Genomic DNA, 18,875 nt, shown 5'->3' with positions numbered 1-18,875 from the left:
ATAATATAATAAGCAATATTGTAACCAGAGAATTGCCACTGGAAGCTTCGTCAGCTGATTGAAGGAGAATATTAGGCTGAGGTTTGCTAAAATCACATTCATTATGTGCTTAATGCACACGCACACACAGGTCCTATTCAACACAAAAAGAATCACATCACTCCTTACATATGGATCAAGGATGCTCTATAAAAGAGAGATATTGATTTTCTCTCTCAAAGCTACTACAAAATAATTCAACAGGACTCATTAATGCATTTTATTGGGAAAAAAATAAATCAAAACATTGATCAATACATCACTTACAGGCCTGCTGTGGAAATAATGGCATGGGACTCTGGCATTTAGGTTAGAAGCCGAAATTTGCATCATGACTTTCATTTTCAACCCGGCGTAACTGCCTCTTTAATGTCCCAGATGTCACGGATAACAACTTAAGTGAGTCAGCACAGTTGTCCATCCTTCTAAGGTTATTGTCGAACTCCTCTGAGGACAACATGACAATGAAGCTGTTGCCTTCACCAGTCTTCCCTCTCCGGCCTCTTTACTGAAGTGTGCACTGTTATGAGGGGAACAAGATGCAAATTGCAATGTTAGACGAAGCATGAAAATGTGAGGGAAAATGATTTATGGTGAGTAATTAATATAGTGTCATACTGTACACGGACAAGGCTTCTCTGATGAAGTACAAAACGAGAAGACACTGGGAATCCTGGATCCTGGACATTTTCGGTAAACTGTAACCAAATAAATCAAGACGTTTTGAAGGCATAAGCTGCAGGGGGGACGTGTAATTAAGTAAATGACATGGCATCTTTTTCCAAACAGGCCATAATATTACTACCACGTGCAAGTTGCATGGAAATAGCTGTATGTCTGTGCAAAGATCTATGATAACACTAACAGCCTGCAGAGAGAGTTAATGTTAGCATGATGACATTAACATTTCAGGCATGTAGCAGCTGCTGTTATGCAGCCATGCTTCTAACAGATGCAATGTAAGTTACATTAGATAGAGTCAGTTAAAATTCAAGTCAGTAATACAGACTGTAACAACAACAGCACTACAGTGATGTACTATATTAAAGAATTCCTGTGTTGAATATTAACAGTCATTGAGAAATGTAAGGAGAGAATAAGAGCAGCATGACATTTCTCAAGGATAGTTTATTGACAGAAACAAGTAGAGGAGCCAGAAGGACAGAGGCGGTGCTCACTGTTGGCCGGGAACAGTTTTGCTTTAAAATTAAAACTGCTAAGAGAAAAACGATAGCCCCTGTGAAGAAATACATACTTTATAATACCCTGAATTATTAAAGGTTCCCTGTGGAGTTTTAGACCTCTAGTAGCACTGTTTTTCTATGAGTGGATATATTTTTTTAAATCACTATTGCCAGTGTGGTATGAGGAAGAAAATGCACTCAACATGTTTGTGAGAGCTTACGGATACACACCAGTGATGAGTAACACTGAATGTAAACATAACTTTTGTTTGTTTACAAGAAAACTCCACTGGGCTCTTTTAATTCCAAGGGTTTGGTGCACAATGGAAAATGGTTTTAACTTTCCTAATTAACCAGGAATTAAGTTGCATCATGTCTGTCGAATCTATTCAGGATTACCACCAAAGCAAATTCGGCATTTTTATATTGTCAGTTCTTATATATATATTTTTTTTTATCTCTGAATGACACCAGATTGGAGATGGAATATGAATTATGTTGTCTGAGACAATGTCAATAAAGCTCTTCTGAATCTCTTGAGTAGTAAGCAGTAAGAAAAATTGCAGTACTATTTGAGTTTTTCACAATTGCTTACTCTCCTTTTCTGAATCTTTGGCTCATTTTCTCAAAACACAAAACCACATACACAAAATGCAAAACTCTAGCAAAAGCAAGCACTGCATTCAAAACTGTTTGATCTCTTCCTGAATTTTATCTTTTTTTTTGCATTAAAATGACACAAACGCCATCATATGAATAGATCTTTGTACCAAACAACAAAGTGATGTGCTCAACACAAAACACATTAATCTTAGGTTTATGCCAGTTGTAAAAGATTGTTAAAATAATGTAATGTTACAAAATGCAGTATTTTAGAGAAACATTCAGTAAGACTAAGGGTTTTCTAAAGCTGATCTGATCTGAGGTAACGTCCTCGTCCTCCTCGTCCTCCTCTTCCTCTCACTTCTTGACCTCTAGCTCTTGATTCCCATTGACCTCCATTTACCTCCAAAAACAGGAGAGCACATCTGTAGTCTTTATATGGTGCTAAAGCTCTGATTTTTACAGTAAGTGACCAATTACAGTAACGCCAATGTGATTGAACTCTTAAAAGGTTGCACAGGATTCTAGTGCTTCTAGCATTACTGTGACATAATAGAGTATATCAGCACACAAATATTAATATTTATAATAAAATGTTGTTGACAAAACAATCTCACTTCCAGGTCCATCAAGTCGCTGTTAAGAAGCTGTCTGGAGCTTTTGAGCATATCCCATGATTTTCATCAGAAGTGTGTCTGGCTGTCATGGAAATTTTGGTCTTAAGTTTGTGTTTAGGCTTCCCCTCCATGTTGGCTTAAAGGTCAGTTTCAAAGTTCAGACATGTGCTGATGAAGATCATGTCCTAAGTTGACTACTAAATGGCATTTGAGGTGTTATGTTTTGTTTTCAGTGTCAAGAAAGGCTTTGAAACTCAAGATAAAGGGTCATTTCAAACAATGTGAAAAACTTGGAGCATGACAGGCCATCAGCAGCCCCTCCCTTCAAGTACAAAAGACAGCCAGAAATACCGCCAATCATCTGAGACATCCATCTTTGTGCTCATGTCTGTGCCCATCGCTCAGCCTCGTACTGTCAGCAATTAACCCCCCCCCCCCGGAATCCCACAGCGCCATGTGGCAATGAGGGTCACATTGCATTCTGGGAGAAACTCTCAAGATCCCTTCTGGGCATTGCCCTACCCCCAAACCCCCGACCCCCCCCCCAAATATCTTGCCCGGTCTCCTCTAAAAATTCCTAGGCCTCCAGGGCACCAAACAATCCAAAATAAGAGGACACATCAGCACTTTCATCTGCATCCCCAAGCAAGCTCAGACACTGCAGCAGCAGCTGTTAGACCACTCACAGGCACAGATACTTCTGAAAAGTACTAAGGTGCTGTAGTTGGCACACCCCCTTTCCCCTCCAGTGATACGAGCACAGACGGAGCCAGACTTGGATAAGAGTGCCAGGCTAGGTGTGGCTGACAGCGTTGTCCTTTAGCTGTCCTTCAGCTACACACAAATATTCACCCAAAATAAAAAGCCACTGTAATATTTACATATGAAAACAAATTTGCCTTCATTGTATCGTAATCAAGCTATCATCTGAATATTAAATTGTAAGTTAATTAGTGGCATTTAAAGGCTTATGTTCAAACATATTTACATTTTTACAACATATGGCCACAAGATACACAGTTTCATTCATTTTGTATTCATTAATTTATTAGCAAATCATGGCCAAATAATAAAAAGCCACTACAGACAGAGATAAGAGCAGAGATAAAACAGGTAGCTATTTCTTGCTGAGGTCACTTAAGACAATGTATGTTGCAAAGGACAGGTGCAATACAGGCTGTTCTAGAGTGACAGATTATATCACAGCACAAAGGAAACACTGAGATATACTGTTTTTTGTTTTTTTTTACTTTATCACTATTAAATGAAAAACGTTATAGTGTTGCACAAAAGGATAGAGAGAAAGCCGCACCGATCAAGGTCACAGCTTGAGACTGATTAGGTTGCTGTGGCATTTTGTGGCTCAACAGACTAAAACGCATGACTTATGTTGCGAAAGTTGTGACTTTGCAACAGAGCCACCGCTCTGCCTGATGTATCTGAGGTCATTCTTTCACAATGCCTGATGGAGGAGTATACCCCTGCCAGTAATAACTCACGGCCAAGCTGTTTGCTGCAGGGTAAAATCACCAACCAGATAACATGTGCAGTGAGGACACATAGATTCACACCCTGCAAAGCCCAACAAGGACATATTTGCTAATAAAAAATACCCATGTTTAAATAAGAAATGTACATTTACATTTATTTATTCTACCAAAGACATTATTAAGTTTTCTTTTTAAAGCAATGTTAGTACAGGTGGAGAGGGAGGTTTGAATCAGGAGAGTCATGTGAACTCTCTTGGTAATGCTCCTCTCTGGAGCAGTACATTTGTATTGAGCATTTTAAATTCGAAAGAAAAGGGTGTAACGATGGACAAGGTTTCTTTGGACTGTTGCTGTGTGTGCTCTCCTTGTTTCCCTGGAAACGGGCATATTGACATGCTGCAGTGCTGCTGCTGGAAGTCGGCAGGCAGCCAGGAAGCCCCCTGCCTGCACACAATCTCACATTCTGTCTTTTGCCAGTACTATCACTCCAGCTTCACGCAATTCCCATCTCACTTTTTTGTTCTCCATCTTGGTGGGTTTCTGAGACCAGCTGAATGCCAATCTGAAGACTAATAACTTGGATGGATTGTGTAGTGTGTGTGTGTGTGTGTGTGTGTTTGAGGGAAAGAAAGACAGCACGATGGGGAGGGAATGCGAATAAGAGCCAGAGAAAAACATGGAGGAGGGAGGGGCGTCGTCTGTGCCATGCAGTGCTCGCATGTTAAGATGAATAGAGGGAAAGGCAAGCCTCGTGTTATGTTACAAGAACATAGTAGCGGCTGGGGGGTTGGGCTCTACATCAACAGATGGATAAACCCGGGAGAGGAATGCGTGCCAAGCGCCAAATGTATCAGCAGCTTGCTGGGGCATGAAAATGTCAGGTGTCAGAGGCGAGCCACGCGGTCGCTGCTATTCATACAATCCACCATGTGCTGGATGTACACATAAGGCCTTGTGGGCGAGGATGATGGGGGTTAAGGGTAAGAGTATTGCCAGGCAGAGAAGGACGAGAGGAGAATAGATGAGCGGGTGACTCACCCCTTTATCAGCCATGAATACAGACAGCCTGAGAGGAGCCTCCATGCCCCTATGTGTTCAGACAGGTTGGGCAGGGAAATGTCAACACCAGGGAGGGTTGTGCATGGCTAACAACCTCATGGACGGATAGGAGCTAGCATTATCTCATCTGCAGGGCAACACTCACACATTGCTGGTAAGCCTGTACTTAGACGCGGGACAAGTGTTGACTGGTCATGTTAGAAACATAGCAAGACGTGCCAGCTAGTACTTTTCAACCGCCGGATTTGCTTTGCTGCCTCTGTCTTCACACGAGGGCATGACACATGCAGCTTGGAAAGGAAATGCTCTATGCTGACTGAAAGCAATTTAGTGGGTTCTTACTGTCTAATTAGTGACTGGCTAGTGAACAAGTAACCCCATGAAAACACATCAGTTGGCATTTTGTTGCACAGCCTTTTCCAAAGCCCTTAGGGTCTGTGTCAACTGCGTCCTTGTCCAGACAAAGCCTCCTAAACCCAGGATTTCATTTCCACATTGTGCCCCGGTGTCCCCCTCATTGTTGATTTTTCCACTATGTGCAAGGCCAGGGCATTTGTACCAGTCTGATAGGCCCACGTCAAAAGAAAAAGTATCCGCTGTTGACGGCTAGGCCATTCTTGTTATTCATGTCATGCCTGGTGGTTTAGTAGGGCAGGGTGCAGAATTTTCCAGAAGCAGCTGTGTGCTAGTGAAGCTGACAGTGCGCCAGCCCAAAAGGGTTTCTATCTCCCTTCTTTCTCTCCACAAAACCCTACCGCCCCTCCCTTCCCCTCCATCGGCATGCTTGGCTTGGTGCCCGGACTTACTCAAACTCACTCTCAACCAGAAATATCCGCCCCCCTGGCTCAACAGAGAAGCTTCCATCACTCCGGATGACATTGGATCATTTTTCTCCCCCTGCACATTCCAGCCAAAGAGGAAGACAAGGGAGGGGAGCGGCTGCTGTTTCTGCTCTGTGATTATATCATTACAGAGCAGTAGACATGTATACAGTATATCAAGCACAACCTGTCATTAGCATACTTTATTTGATGATGGCTAAATACAAGTGTGCTTTTTTTGGATCCAACCAACTGGATCGCCTTTGTGCTAGCACCACAGAATTCAATTCAGGAATGCTTTCTCCAAGCACTCCAAATTTGAGATCAACCTTGAGCTATAAAAACCCGTCTCTTACTTACTGTACCATTATCCCCCCCCCGACACCTGTTGTGACATGCTCTGCCCGAGTTATCAGATACTCCGAAGGCTCTGCTAGCGGTCTAAATAAACCTGTCCGAGCGACACAGTTGTGTAATGCACTCAAAGTCGCCGGCTCCAATAATAGCACACACCTGTCAAACACAGGCCCTGCTTGTTCTCTCTGTTCACCTGACCTCCTCTCGCTCCTTAACTCCAACTCAAATGTTCCATGGCTGGGAGACAACGTAAACACTTCTCGAGAAAATGATTTCCAACAAATGTAGACACAAAGAGAGGGAGGAACAAGAGGTGGAGGTAAAAGCAAGAGAATAGAACATTTTGACTGGCAAGGGAGAGCGAACAAAGGCGATAAAAGCTTTATTCTCCCTCTGCAGAGATTGTGCACTAGCTGCCACTATAAAGCCTTGATTGACAACAACATTAGCACTCAGAAGAGAAATAGCTCCCACTCACAGTTACGTAACATACAAAGAAACTACAGCGAGGTTGTGGATGGGTATTAGTGTGCATCTGGGTATGTGTGTGTGTGGGCATGTACACCCGTCGTATTCCCGGATAAAAATCTAAAGTGACAGAAAATCTAAGAGTTGTTCTTATCTTCTGACAACTGTATACCTTCAAGGAGATGAAAGGCAGCATACAATACGCTGAGGATCTCTCAAGAATCCTGGATTTATGCAGCACATAAAAGTTGTCTCAGACATTTTTTGTGGTGCTTTGTTGTTTGGCAAAGTGATGGTGAAAGTTTAATTGTGTGGTTGTGGTGGAGGCAGCTGATTTTGTCGCATGCAGACACTGAACGCTGTGTCCCAGCTTGAACTGGCAATAATCGCCTGTGGCCGAGGCCCTACAGAGGAGCGAGCGAGCGAAGAACAGACAGGGACAGGAGGAAATGAGCATCCCATAATACATCACACCACAGATCTGCTGACACACCCCAGAAACTGAGCCATTCATCAGCCCACCAGCCCATCCCCTCATCAGGCCCTTCACAGATGCAGACCAGCAAAGCAAAGACAGTTTTCATTCACATGGTCAGCTAAAATATTATACTACCTCATATCACTGTAGCTGTTATAATTTTTATGATCTGCTTCACAATGTATCTGATTTTAGGCACTTTCTGTGCTTCTGTACATTGGCTTTGTGTCGTTATTCAGCTTAAAAGGCTGTGCACAGATGGCCTCTCACAAGCCATCACATCCATTTGAATCCAGGCTGTCAGCTAACTAAACAAGCACCTCGGGGGGGACAGAGGAGACAGTCACCTGCAACACCCCCACCCCCCTTAATGCCTTTACACACACACAAGCCACAACTACCACAAAGCTGACACCACAGCCAAAAGCCTGTTCACTGGCCATGCAAAGAAAGACAGCCCTTTTGTGAGCAGTACACCAGCAGACAGTCAATCACTGTGATTGCATCAGTGTTTTTGAAAAGGTCTGGTCTCACTGTCTTTCAGAATACACACTGCATGTTGATGAGCTGTAGTTCATTTGCTATTTGCCAAAGCACTGCAAGTCTACAGCAGAGCAGCTGGATGAGGATTTTCCTAGAGCAAAACTGTGCTAGCTGCTCACACGTTTACTTTTAGCGCAGCTCATATTGACAGCTAAATCTAAATTTAGCTCCACATGTCAGAGGTGGCAACAAGCATCTTACTACTGTGACTGGCATGCCCCTCCCAGAGGCCCAAAATATATGTCTGGAAGTTAGAGTTCAGCCAGAGAAACAGGGACGTCATGACTTCTGTTAAACCCATTGAATCTCTATAGCTGTTCAAATCCACTGGATTTTTTTTACATTACACATTTTGAGTACATTTAGAGCCCCTTATCTTTAACAATCATATTGTTAAGTATCAAATATTCACGATTGCTGGAGATAACATTCCCCTCCCTCGCCTCCTATTTTTCATTTGGCATAGTAGCAGCGCGCCATCTTATCAGCTGATCCTGAGCCAGAAGCTAGGAGTAGTTGCTCAGCAGAAAAAGGAGGGATTGTGCTGGGCTCGGCTATAATATGAGAAAAGGCCCAAATGCTCTTGGATCAGTCCCATGCTTTGTCCTCATCTCTCACATCGCCTCTTTCCCTTGTTCATTTTTCATCCTCTCTCCTTTCATCTTTTTATCCAGCGCCCCCTCTCCTTCCTCTGCATTCTGCTCGCTCTCTTCCTCCACCTCTCTCTCTCTCTCTGCTCCACTTATAAGACTTGGCAGCACTCCAAGATCTGAGAAAAACATTGGAGGCATAGCCTCGTTTTGATGTCTGGAAAGAGAGGGAGGCTGAGAGTGAGAGAGAGAGAGAGCGACAGAGTCCTCATTTCCATTTCACAGACTTGATTCACAGCAACACCACAGCAGAATGAAGGAACACAGGAATATCGAGAGTGGGAGCATAACCGCCAGTCAGAACGAAAAGGAAGGATGGGGGGAAAAAATATAAGACACAGATCTTAGCAAGAAAAAAATTAAAATTAGGTTCAAAAAGTATGATGAAGGTGTGTGTAAAGAAATGCAGAGGAAAACATAAAGGACAATGTGAGGGGGAAAGGAGTGTTACCAAAATATCTTAAAAGCAAAGAGAAAATATGCATTCTGTTTGTTTTTCTTTCTAGCTGACAATCTACATAGAAAATAGCTCTACAAAAAATCATTAAAACTCATTGAACTCCAGCACAGAAAAACACCACGCGATTCGTAGGCCTTTTGCAGTAATTGGGTCTCTTACCAGTCTGAGAGAACACAAATTTGGCATTCAGCATTGTAATCATCTTAACTTTGCATGCCTTCACAGTAAACAGGCCAGACCAGTCAGATGTAAACCCCCCTCTATGGACCAAGCCAAGAATCAGAAGGGAATTTTTACACATCCTGCGGATTCAGCCGTGCTCCTCCTAATTGCTGGTTGGAGCTCCAGCTTCTCCCCCCGGTGCCGAGACGAGAAACCGTCATTACTAGTCTCACAGGAGTCCAAGCCCAACTCCAAAGGGAAACTTTGATTGATGAAAAGGAAAAAAAGAAGCAGATCCGAGTGTGTCCTCGATACAACATTTGCTGTGACCTTGTTTTCCCTGACAGGTCTAAAATTACCCAAGCAGATCAGTTATACTGGGAGCGGAGAAATGTGGACCAGATTCTCCTTTTGGCGCGTCCCTGTCTCCACTCGCTTTCAGGGGATTACAGCAGCACGAGCATGCCTTTTGATTTATTGTGCTAAACATAGAATCATTAGTGAAACAGTTGGCTACATTGAGTGCTTCACTGTCTCCCACGCAGGCCTTTCCTCTCTCCACCCACCCACTGTACCATATTTAGACTTTTTTAATACAAAAATAAATGCCTTTTAGGCTTAGAATGTATGGTGTCCTTCAACGTATATGAGGCCAGCATTAGTGTTAACTGCTCTTTCTAACTCAATGAATGTCCATAAATGTAATTATTTATAGGCTACTGGAGTATTTTGTCACCTTATCAATATTAAGGCAGTGTAATTGAAGCAGAAACATCAAACACATGCTTATCTCAACAGGGAAGTGCCAGAAAAATACCCCGCATGCTCAAAGAACAACAAATATGAACTCTGACCAACCCAGTTATGGCTTCACTCTCACGTCAACATCTTTGTGCAACACTGCATAGCAGCCTACAGTTTAGTTAACCATTAAAAAGGAAAGGCGAGGGAGGCAACAGACTCTCTGCGTCACCTGTCTGTTATTGCCTTTCACTTAGCTTGATTAATAAGACTGTGTCGAGTAAATCAATCAAACAGCCAATGAGGGATTTTATGACCATTGATTAGGCTATGTGTTGCAGCACACTGGTAAAGGATGTCTGGGTTGGGGAGATATTTCACAGCTGGAGCATCAAATACTTGGATCTAATCCTGCAAACTACATGACTGTGAGCTAAACTGTACCGTAGCTTTAGACAAAAGCTACTATCACAAGGCAGCGGAAGGAGGAGGAATCTAATTTAATCTTTGCCCGAGGTTCACCTGGCTCAGCCTCAGACGACATATCTCACTAGGTTTCCCATAAAAAGGTTCCAGGGTAAGAGCACATCAAAGTCAAACAATGTTTGTCTCATAAGCAGGAGCTTAAACATTAAAAAGCCCTGAAGGTTCTTATAAGTAAACAAAATGAAAGCCTGTGAGTCATTAACCACAAATGGCTCCTGCATGATTATACTGAAAACAGAAGAGATGTCTCACTTGAGTAGTATAAACAAAAAATTATATATAATGATAATAATTAATGCTGAACTTTATGCCATCAACTCTGTGTGACCTTGTCTTCACATGCTGGTTGTTTACTGAAATCTCTCCATAAGGTTCCCTAATTCATATGAATCGACATGTTGCAGCGGAGCATCTGCTGTGCACCGATTTCACTGGTAACTATGCAACACCAGGGCATTGTGTTGTGACAGAGCCACTTCCAGGGACACATTATCACTGTATTAGATACAACACAGGCTATTTTAGTCAGCACTGAACAAACAGGTATTGGCTCTGCGGTAATAAATCTTTACAGGGAGAGAGAGTGAGAGAGAAATGTTCATTTGTTTGTCTATGCATCATACTTCATGCCAGGTTACATACAGACTGGCTTTTGTCTTTGATATTCTCAGATTGGCCCAACTCAACTTGGCTGCAAGTACATGGTCATAAGGAACAAGTAGGTCAAAGTGCAGGCTAAAAAAAAAGATCCCTGAGAACAGTATGTAAACTGGCGTATGGAGTGGGTGTGATGTTGGTGAGCAGAGTTACGTGTTACTCTTTATCAAACTGGGCTGCATTTAAAGTCCAACTGATAAGATAACTTTCCAAGGAACGGAAGAGCACTATACAAACAAACAGCTGTCTTCAAAATGCCGTACCCATGATAAACAGGGTTCTATCGGTCAAACCTATTCAGCCTCAAATCACACTGTAAAAGCTGTGCTCTAAATGTTTTGTTGAGAGTTCATTTTGTCCACGGCTGCCTTTTAGTGCTCTCAATTAGGGGACAATAATTGTCCATGCCCTTCTTAGTCAGTGGGGTGCAAAGGCTATGTTTTCATTCAACATTAAGATTCAATCAGTTAGTCAGGACACCATACAGCTTATTAAAAAGTGGGTAATCCCTGTTAAGATGTTGAGGTGGCTACCAAAATGCATTTAAAACACATCTGTCAGTGGAGTGAGGTCAATAAATCTCCAGATTTAAGGGCACCAAGTGAACTAAAGCATACTAAACCAACCACGCAAAAGCCGTCTGTGGGCATTTAATTTTTTTGGGGAGGGGGGGCTTGCACTGACAGCTCGATAAAACATTAGCAGGAAGCAGATTATGCAGATAATTACGCAACGGCCTTCTACACCAAGTCCACCTCTCTACTAGATATCACTCTCCATGTCAGTGTTAGCTTGGTGCAGTGTCAGCGACATTTCTTTGTCTAAGGAAGCAAAAACACTCTCTCAAGATTGCTTCTCTTCCGTAGACACAGTAGCTGCAGTTTGTTACTGAACGACCCCCTTAAACCCCTCATTGCTTGCAGAGATGAGTCTGGCTGCCTACTTGCCATTACGGAGACAGAATTTCTGTTTTTTTTATGGGCGTGCTGCCATGAATCTGCAACAATTAAATTTGCATCTGAAGGGAAGCAGAGCGAGCTTGGTATGTAAGGCAGCAACAGCGTTATTGTTTACTCTGAAAGAGCACACATTGCACACTGAGGCAGAAATCTGTTCTAAGCATGTGGAAGAATGTAGTGGTATCATTGATAGTGTACATCAGTGTGGCACAATGTACCACACAAAATGCTAAAATTGAAAGTAAAGGCTTGCTGCTGCAGTGCTAGTGTACCCAAGTCATGCTTGGAGGTAGTTTGTTATGCCGATTTTATTCATAATTTTCAATTTGTCAACTGCTTAGTGAATCAAAAGCACAATTATTTGAAAATAAAAGCCTCTATAATGTCATTTGCACACCAGCTTGAAAATGCGTTTTGCCTTTATAAAAAGGTAAGAATGTTATTCAGAGTGGTTAATTTCAGCAAACATCCTAATTTGTGGTTACACAACGTGGTTACACTATGGTATCATGTTGACAATCATGCACTTTCTCACATTACTGACTCAACAGATTCCAGCTGACTGAACATGACTTGGCACCCATTTCTGTACGCTGCAGTCAAGTTACAGTGATGCACAAAACTGGAGCAAATTTGGGACAATGTGCCTCTTATTTTTTCCCCTGGCCATGCTTTCCCATGAATCATGAAAGGCATGTGTACAGAAAAGCTGCCGTCCTGCAGCGTGAAACAGTAGCCTACTTATGTTGTGCAGCGTAAATCAAGTCTCCTGAGCCGTCACAACAAGCCTGCGTATCAGAACACAGAGCCCTATCTCATCATCTGTCCACAGTCCTGGTGTAACTTGATCACTCAAATGAAGCAAGCTCAGACAATAAGTTCATACAAGATCAGAAATTGTATTTGGCAATTTTTAAACAAGTGCATACAAGTACAGCTAAAAGCATTTCAGTTTTGCCAAGTGCTCGTAGAGTAGCATTAGTCACATTCTACGTTAAACAGGAACTGCCACCAGACCTAGAAGTACATCAAGAATTTTGTTAAACATCAACAAAGAGGAACGTAGTCCATTATAATGAGTACATACCTTTATCTTCAAAAATATAGAAACACAATGTATTCAAAAATCAAAAATTATACAACCATGTTTACGAAGTATACTCTTCCCTTGGGTCCAATATGTACAAGTCCGTTATTTTGTTTGAATGGTATGTATGTGATATTTATATATTTATACTCATATTTTTGCTTCCCCTCCCCAAAGAAGTGTTCAAACAAAATCAAGGGTCCCTCTCCTTTTTTACTTTGACATCTCCTGCAAGGATGGTGGCGATTTCTCCTTGCATGAAAGCCCATGGTACGTTCGAGCCAACCAGGGGACATTTCTCTCCACTCGGACAGTACACTTCACCCGTGGCACCTTGCTGCTTTATGCTTTCCCTCGAGCACGGGAAGCAGAACTTGTGAGAGGGCACAGACGGGCACTGAACAAAGTGTGTGTCCTCTAAACGCTCATGGCACAGCGTGCAGCACAGGGGTATGCTGCCGGGTACCGAGGAGTCCGGAATGCTTTGGGGGTGCACTTGGTCCATGCCTGGCACGTGGGGGGTACCTGCACCAGACGCCTCTCTCTGTGCCAGCCTCCTCTGATTCATGGAGGACGGCGACAGGGGGCTGCTGCTGTTCCTCCGGGTGGTGGAGTGGACTTGGTTAGCGTCCTTAGGAGAGCTGTTCCCACCTGCATTGTCTGCTGCCATGATGAGTGCCGCCATAGGGGACTGGCCATTCTGGGCTGCCTCAGGTGGGGTGGTGCGGGAGTGGGGTGATATTGTGGAGGGGGGAGAGGCGAAGCTTGGCGGGGGAACTGGAGGCATTTTCAGTCCGTCAGTAGGTGGTGGTAACCACTGCTGTCCTTCTCCATTGAGCTTGGCAGCTGTCCCCTCGCCCTCTGGTTCAGGCGACGCTTTTCTCTTCATGTTCCGGGGGTGTTTTCCTCTGTCTGGAGGTGGGAAAGGGTTAAACAAAACAGTTGACTGCACAGCTCAGACAATGATCAACAATTACACTGCAATGGAGACATGCATTTTTGCTGCTCCAAGCTGCACCACAGGGTACAAAACAATAACAAACACAGCAAATAAGTACAAATGTATTTATGCAACTTGGATTTTGCTGACAGGATACTATATTTATCCTTTGTTCATTATTAACCGATTCCTGAGCTTCAGTGAGTTACTAAAAGTCACACACAAATGCAAATTGGAGAAAATATCCCTGAGGGTAAACACTACTGGATGCTCACCTGACTTGGAAGCCGTGGCGCTGGTCTCATAGCCCATAACCCTTTGTTGCATGGCCGCATGGTCCTTCTTGAACCTGTTGTCGAACGTGTGCAGAGCCATCAGGTCCCTCACCGTTTTGCCCTTGCCCATCCAGTCCTGGTCTGCCCTGTTTTTGTGGCTCTCGGAGATCTCCGGCGTGAGACTGTCCGGTCTGTGCTTCTCCTTTACCTCTCTGTCGTGCTCAGTGCTGGACACCGAGGCGGGTCTCTTGCCCAGATCGGCGGGACTACCGCCCGCCAGTGCGGAGGGAAGCCCCATCTGGCCCGGTCTACCGTTGACGGCGTGCACCGGGGGCATGTTTCCGTTAACCAAAGGCACTAGATTCGGAGGAGCCGTGCTATTCCTGCGCGGGTTGGGGCTCTGGCGATTCAGCTCTGGAGGCTCGTCAGGCTTAGGAAATCCATTGGGGACGGGAATGCCGTTCGCCTGCCTGCCAGACTGATACTCTGGACCCAGTCTGGGCGGTCGGTCGGAGGAGAGCGGGTAGCGGTCCAGCGGCTGCGGCGGCCGGGAGCCGGGGTCTCCCGCCGCAGCGTGGTTGATCGCCTGGATCTCTTTCCCGGAGAGCTGCGACTTCCCCGGCCCGGGAGACCTGCCCTCCTGAAACCCGTGAGCCCTCTTGAGCTGCCGGGCCGTCTCGATGACAAACTCAATGCGGTCTGCTCCTTCGTAGTTGACACATCCCCTGCAGACGGGCTCGGTAAAATCCCAGATCATGGCCCACGGCATGCGGGGCAAGTCGCATAAATAACACGACTGCCTCCTGGAAGAAGCAGCGACCGCCGCGGACGACATAGCGCTCGTCGTCGACCCCCCGAAAAGAAACCCAAAATGTGTCTTCTTCTCCTGCTTTCTCCCAGCTCCCTTTTTAAAAAGCCAATAAAGAGCAAGTTCCCTTCGTGGAAAAAATAAACTCGTCTTCTCCCGACTTTTACAGCGGCAACGTTGAAGTTTTAGAGGGAGAAGTTCATGTCGGTGTGTACTTTACTACGGCGCTCCTCTATCTATCTCCACTGACTCTCTACTACTGGCTCAATGTGGAGCAGTGACGTCACCACGGAGCTCTAAACGCCTGCTTCCACTTCAGTTTCTATTGACTTGATTTCTTCGACAGACACCCCCCCCCCCCCCCCTCTCACACAGATACACACACACATTTTACTGCAGCCTCTGTCACTCACTGCTTCTTTTTTTTTTTTATTTAATCACTTGAACCTCTGCCAAAACTGCGCCCAGTTCAGCTTTACCACCGCCGCCGACTGAAGGGAATAACCCACAGCTCGTGTTATTATTATTATCAAACCTGCGAAAATATGACTCCGGGTCCGCAGATACCAGCCTGCCTGCAGCGAGAAAGAGACTTTTATATAAAAGGTGGTGGTGGTGGAGGGGGGATGTGGCTGTATGTTAGCTGTAGACCGCCAGGGGATAAAAAATAAAAAAAAAAGGAGAGTCGCCAGCTCCTCCAGTTGACTGCTGCTTTGTCCTAAATTCAGAGTATTATCCGGCTGAAAAATGCTCGCTGCAGCTTGTTTTTCTCAATGCACAGCGCCTCGACGCCATGAGCTGCTGCTACTACTACTGCTGTGCAATGAATGAGGTGGGTCGACCCTTGAAAAACAACAATTAGGATACTGTAATCCAGTGTACTTTAATTGTTGTGCAGCAACATTAGAAGAACAGTAGATTTTTGTTGTTTTTCGCTATTGCAGTACACAGTTAGATACAATTTACCTGGAATACTGAAGGATTTTTTTCTGCTCACATTTCTTCTCTACTGCTCATTTTTGTGTCAGCTTACCAGTATGAATTCAACATGCCCTGCTCCGGTTTCAGCACTGGTTAGATAATAATATTTTCCTGCAGTGTTGATACAAAAAGAAAGAAAAGGGCGCCTCCATTAGCCAGTAACCAGGAAGCTCTGTCATGAGGTGGGGATTTCCAGCCAGCTTGAATGGATCAGGGGGTTACAGCATGACTATAGCTCTGCCCACATTTTATTCTAGTGCACTGAACAGTCAGTCATCCAAATCTGCTGCCACTAAATGAAATTACACAGGAGTGAATCAGCCATTCAGACTTTTTTTTTAGGAAGTTAACAATCAAACAGCTCAAAAGATAAAGGAAGTATTAGTGTGTTGTAACAGGATAAATGACTGCACTTTCATGTTGCATGTTTAACATGATGGGGGGGGGGCATATAGAATCAGGCCAATCACCAAAAAAACCCAGCCAAAAATCCCCTGAAGTAAAAGTGTATGTTAGAACTGGAGGAGTGTCCCAGTAGTTCCTCCCTCTCATCTGGGCTCATTCCAACTCATTGCAGCTTCGCCTCAGGCTGTGGGTGAGGCAATGCGTCTGTAACCTGCAGACACAAAGCAGGATATGTTTGTGCAAGTCCATGTGACGTTGGAAAGAGGAAACAAGATGTTTAGTCACGTACCCTCATCCGCCTCACCCATCTACGGGACATCAGGCCATTTGGCTCCCTGCCTGCGGCCATGATCACGCACTGTGGCATGAGGCTCTTCTTCAAAGGGCTTCCATAAACAAAATAAGCACAAGCACTTATAATTGTAGTGCAGCTTCCATATGATTTTACATGATTGTTTCTGTAAAGCTGCCAACATGAGCAGTGAACAGTGCAACACAATAATATTCCATTAAGAACATTCAGAGACGTCACAAGGTTTCAGTGCCCTCAGTGTTACTCACACCGCAAACTACTGTATTAACATATTGTTTCCCAACACCGCTTTCTCTCAAGTCCTTGTTGGGTGAACAACACCAGGAAGTGTTGTTAGGCTTTATGACACAGTTAGGAAACGGCTGTTGTGAGGGGAAAAATAAACAGATTCTTTCCTTAAGATTGGTGGGAAACAGTTGCCTAATGCTTTGATCCTTTGGTTTCCACTCAGTCGATGTTTGTGCAAGCAAATAGCTGCACACTGTTATGCAAGACAAGGCATGCTGAGATTCAATTAAATCCTAAATGACCGGATTCTCTAATAGCAAGATCCATTGATTTATAAAAAACAAATGCCACAGTGACTGAGTTGTACCAAGCAGAGGCGACAAATGTCTGAGAGGAAGCCAGACATGCACAGATGGCTCTGATTGGCAATATGAACCGTGTATACAGTAAAATCACCACAGTGTGACCCGGCTGCCGGCCGTCTCATTTGAGTCTAGCCACTAAACCAGATGGAGCAGCTGTATACTGCTGTTCTGAACTTCTTTTTTTTCAAGCGGTATGTAAATTGAGACATGAAGCAGCTAAATAAAGATTGAGAGGTAGGTGACGGCCAGGGGAATACCCAGCATGTGACAGCATCGCAGGCCGATGAGGTGACGTTATTTTTGTTCTATTGCTTTCTGAGCCTGTTAAATTTTATATTGGCCATATTTTATTCATGCAGGCGAATCATTACAAATTCCCTGTGAAGTTTTCTGCCTAAGCAGAGCACAGCACTGGCTGGATGTTTTTTCAGTCTTATGTTCTGTTCTTCTCTCCTCCATGAGAACAACATTCATGTTATATAACCTTTTTAGCACAACTGCTGAGGTGAACACTAAACTAAACTGTAACATGTTGCACAAATGTAGAAGGAGGTTATAACAGGACAGCGTGAAGATATATTAGAGAAGTTAAGCAGTAGTTGTAGTGAGCTAGCTTGCAGATTAATAGCTACGCAGTCAGGAGAGTGAATGTAAGGACTAATGTGCACGCTTTACAGAGTTCCTGTATATGTAATAGGGAGCGGTAACCATGGAGATTATCACAGTACCCCAACTACCATATATATCCTGTTTACCGTGCTATTTTTAGCCACAGATTTGCACAGCAAGGATTAGAGCGCAGATCAAATTTGGGGAGCTCTGAAAGATAATGTCAAACCATCCATCTGTCACATTAGATGCTTCCTGTTTTTATTTTTTATGAAACATTAGTTTGAAGATGTTTTATTGATTTTCTGAATGGATTCATTCCTGATATCCGGGATGCACATGGCAGAGAAATGGTAGGCAGCATATGCGCAGAAATACAAATAAAAACATAAATAAGGCATGTCAAGCAGGCCGCTTTGATGTAGGTATAAAATGGTGGAATTCAAATAAAATGGAGGGTCGACAGCGAAAGGGAAAAATGTGCTGGGCGGCTGGAATCTGGGGGCTGGAGGCTGCAGAGGTGATGTCATTGGGCCAGAGCAAGAGGCGAGTGAAAAACAAGTCTCTCTCTTTATTCTGATCCTCTTTGCAGTTCCAGTGGGGGGGGGTTGCTGGCGGTCGGCCAAGGCAAGGACTGCTGGGAAATGGCAAAGGATGCCAAGCAGGCCCCACCGCCAACATTAGAAGCTCACATCTTTGTTCTCAGAAACCTGGTGTGCTGCCAAAGGCCTCATTTCGGCTCCATGGCATGATTACACTGGATGTAGGCCAACTACTGAGAGCTTGCTCGCTCTCCCTCCCTCCCTCCTTCTATCGCTTTCCCTTTATGCTCCCTCCCTAGGCCCTCTCTCTCTTTCTCTTTTTCCACTGCCTTCAAAAGCTTTCTGCCAAACATGCAGCAGTTGCCATGGCTGCAGAGAATGGAACATAAAAAAGTGAGTAATGAGTCAGGCTTGGACCCAGATGTGCCACATGTGTAACCATTTAGAAAAAAAACAAGATGGTAACATATCCCCTTAATCTGCCGGGCTTGTCAGGGGACAGACGACTCAGTAAATAGCAAAGGGCTGAGGGCTGAGGGCTGTGGGCT

General features: G+C 44.2%; 1 protein-coding gene and 1 long non-coding RNA gene across 2 annotated transcripts; both read right to left on the bottom strand.

Annotated features, from left to right (window-relative positions):
* Nucleotides 1-242: 242 nt before the first annotated feature.
* On the bottom strand, nt 243-9,600 carry LOC119917143. Its single transcript, XR_005447229.1, has 3 exons — nt 8,929-9,600; nt 669-737; nt 243-559 (listed from the first exon to the last, which is right to left on the bottom strand). It is a non-coding gene; the product is annotated as an uncharacterized LOC119917143 (long non-coding RNA).
* Nucleotides 9,601-12,653: 3,053 nt separating this feature from the next.
* Nucleotides 12,654-15,194, bottom strand: irf2bp2a (interferon regulatory factor 2 binding protein 2a). The gene is made up of 2 exons (XM_038737264.1): nt 14,077-15,194; nt 12,654-13,773 (listed from the first exon to the last, which is right to left on the bottom strand). The coding sequence occupies exons 1-2, from the start codon at nt 14,909-14,911 to the stop codon at nt 13,055-13,057; spliced, it is 1,554 nt and encodes a 517-aa protein (XP_038593192.1). The 5' UTR covers nt 14,912-15,194; the 3' UTR covers nt 12,654-13,054.
* Between the last annotated feature and the right edge of the window lie 3,681 nt (nt 15,195-18,875).

This window comes from Micropterus salmoides, unplaced genomic scaffold (assembly GCF_014851395.1).
Source record: "Micropterus salmoides isolate LMB-PRFRI ecotype aquatic unplaced genomic scaffold, ASM1485139v1 Ms_hic_scaffold_22, whole genome shotgun sequence".
Taxonomy (NCBI): Eukaryota; Metazoa; Chordata; class Actinopteri; order Centrarchiformes; family Centrarchidae; genus Micropterus; species Micropterus salmoides.
This window is presented reverse-complemented; position numbering and strand designations above follow the sequence as displayed.

Bases quoted from the DNA above. Each gene is read 5' to 3' on its own strand.
- irf2bp2a (XM_038737264.1), bottom strand. From the start codon at position 14,911: ATGTCGTCCGCGGCGGTCGCTGCTTCTTCCAGGAGGCAGTCGTGTTAT. The intron at 13,774-14,076 runs GTGAGCATCCAG...TCCCACCTCCAG, and splicing joins CGCCACGGCTTCCAAGTCAG to ACAGAGGAAAACACCCCCGG.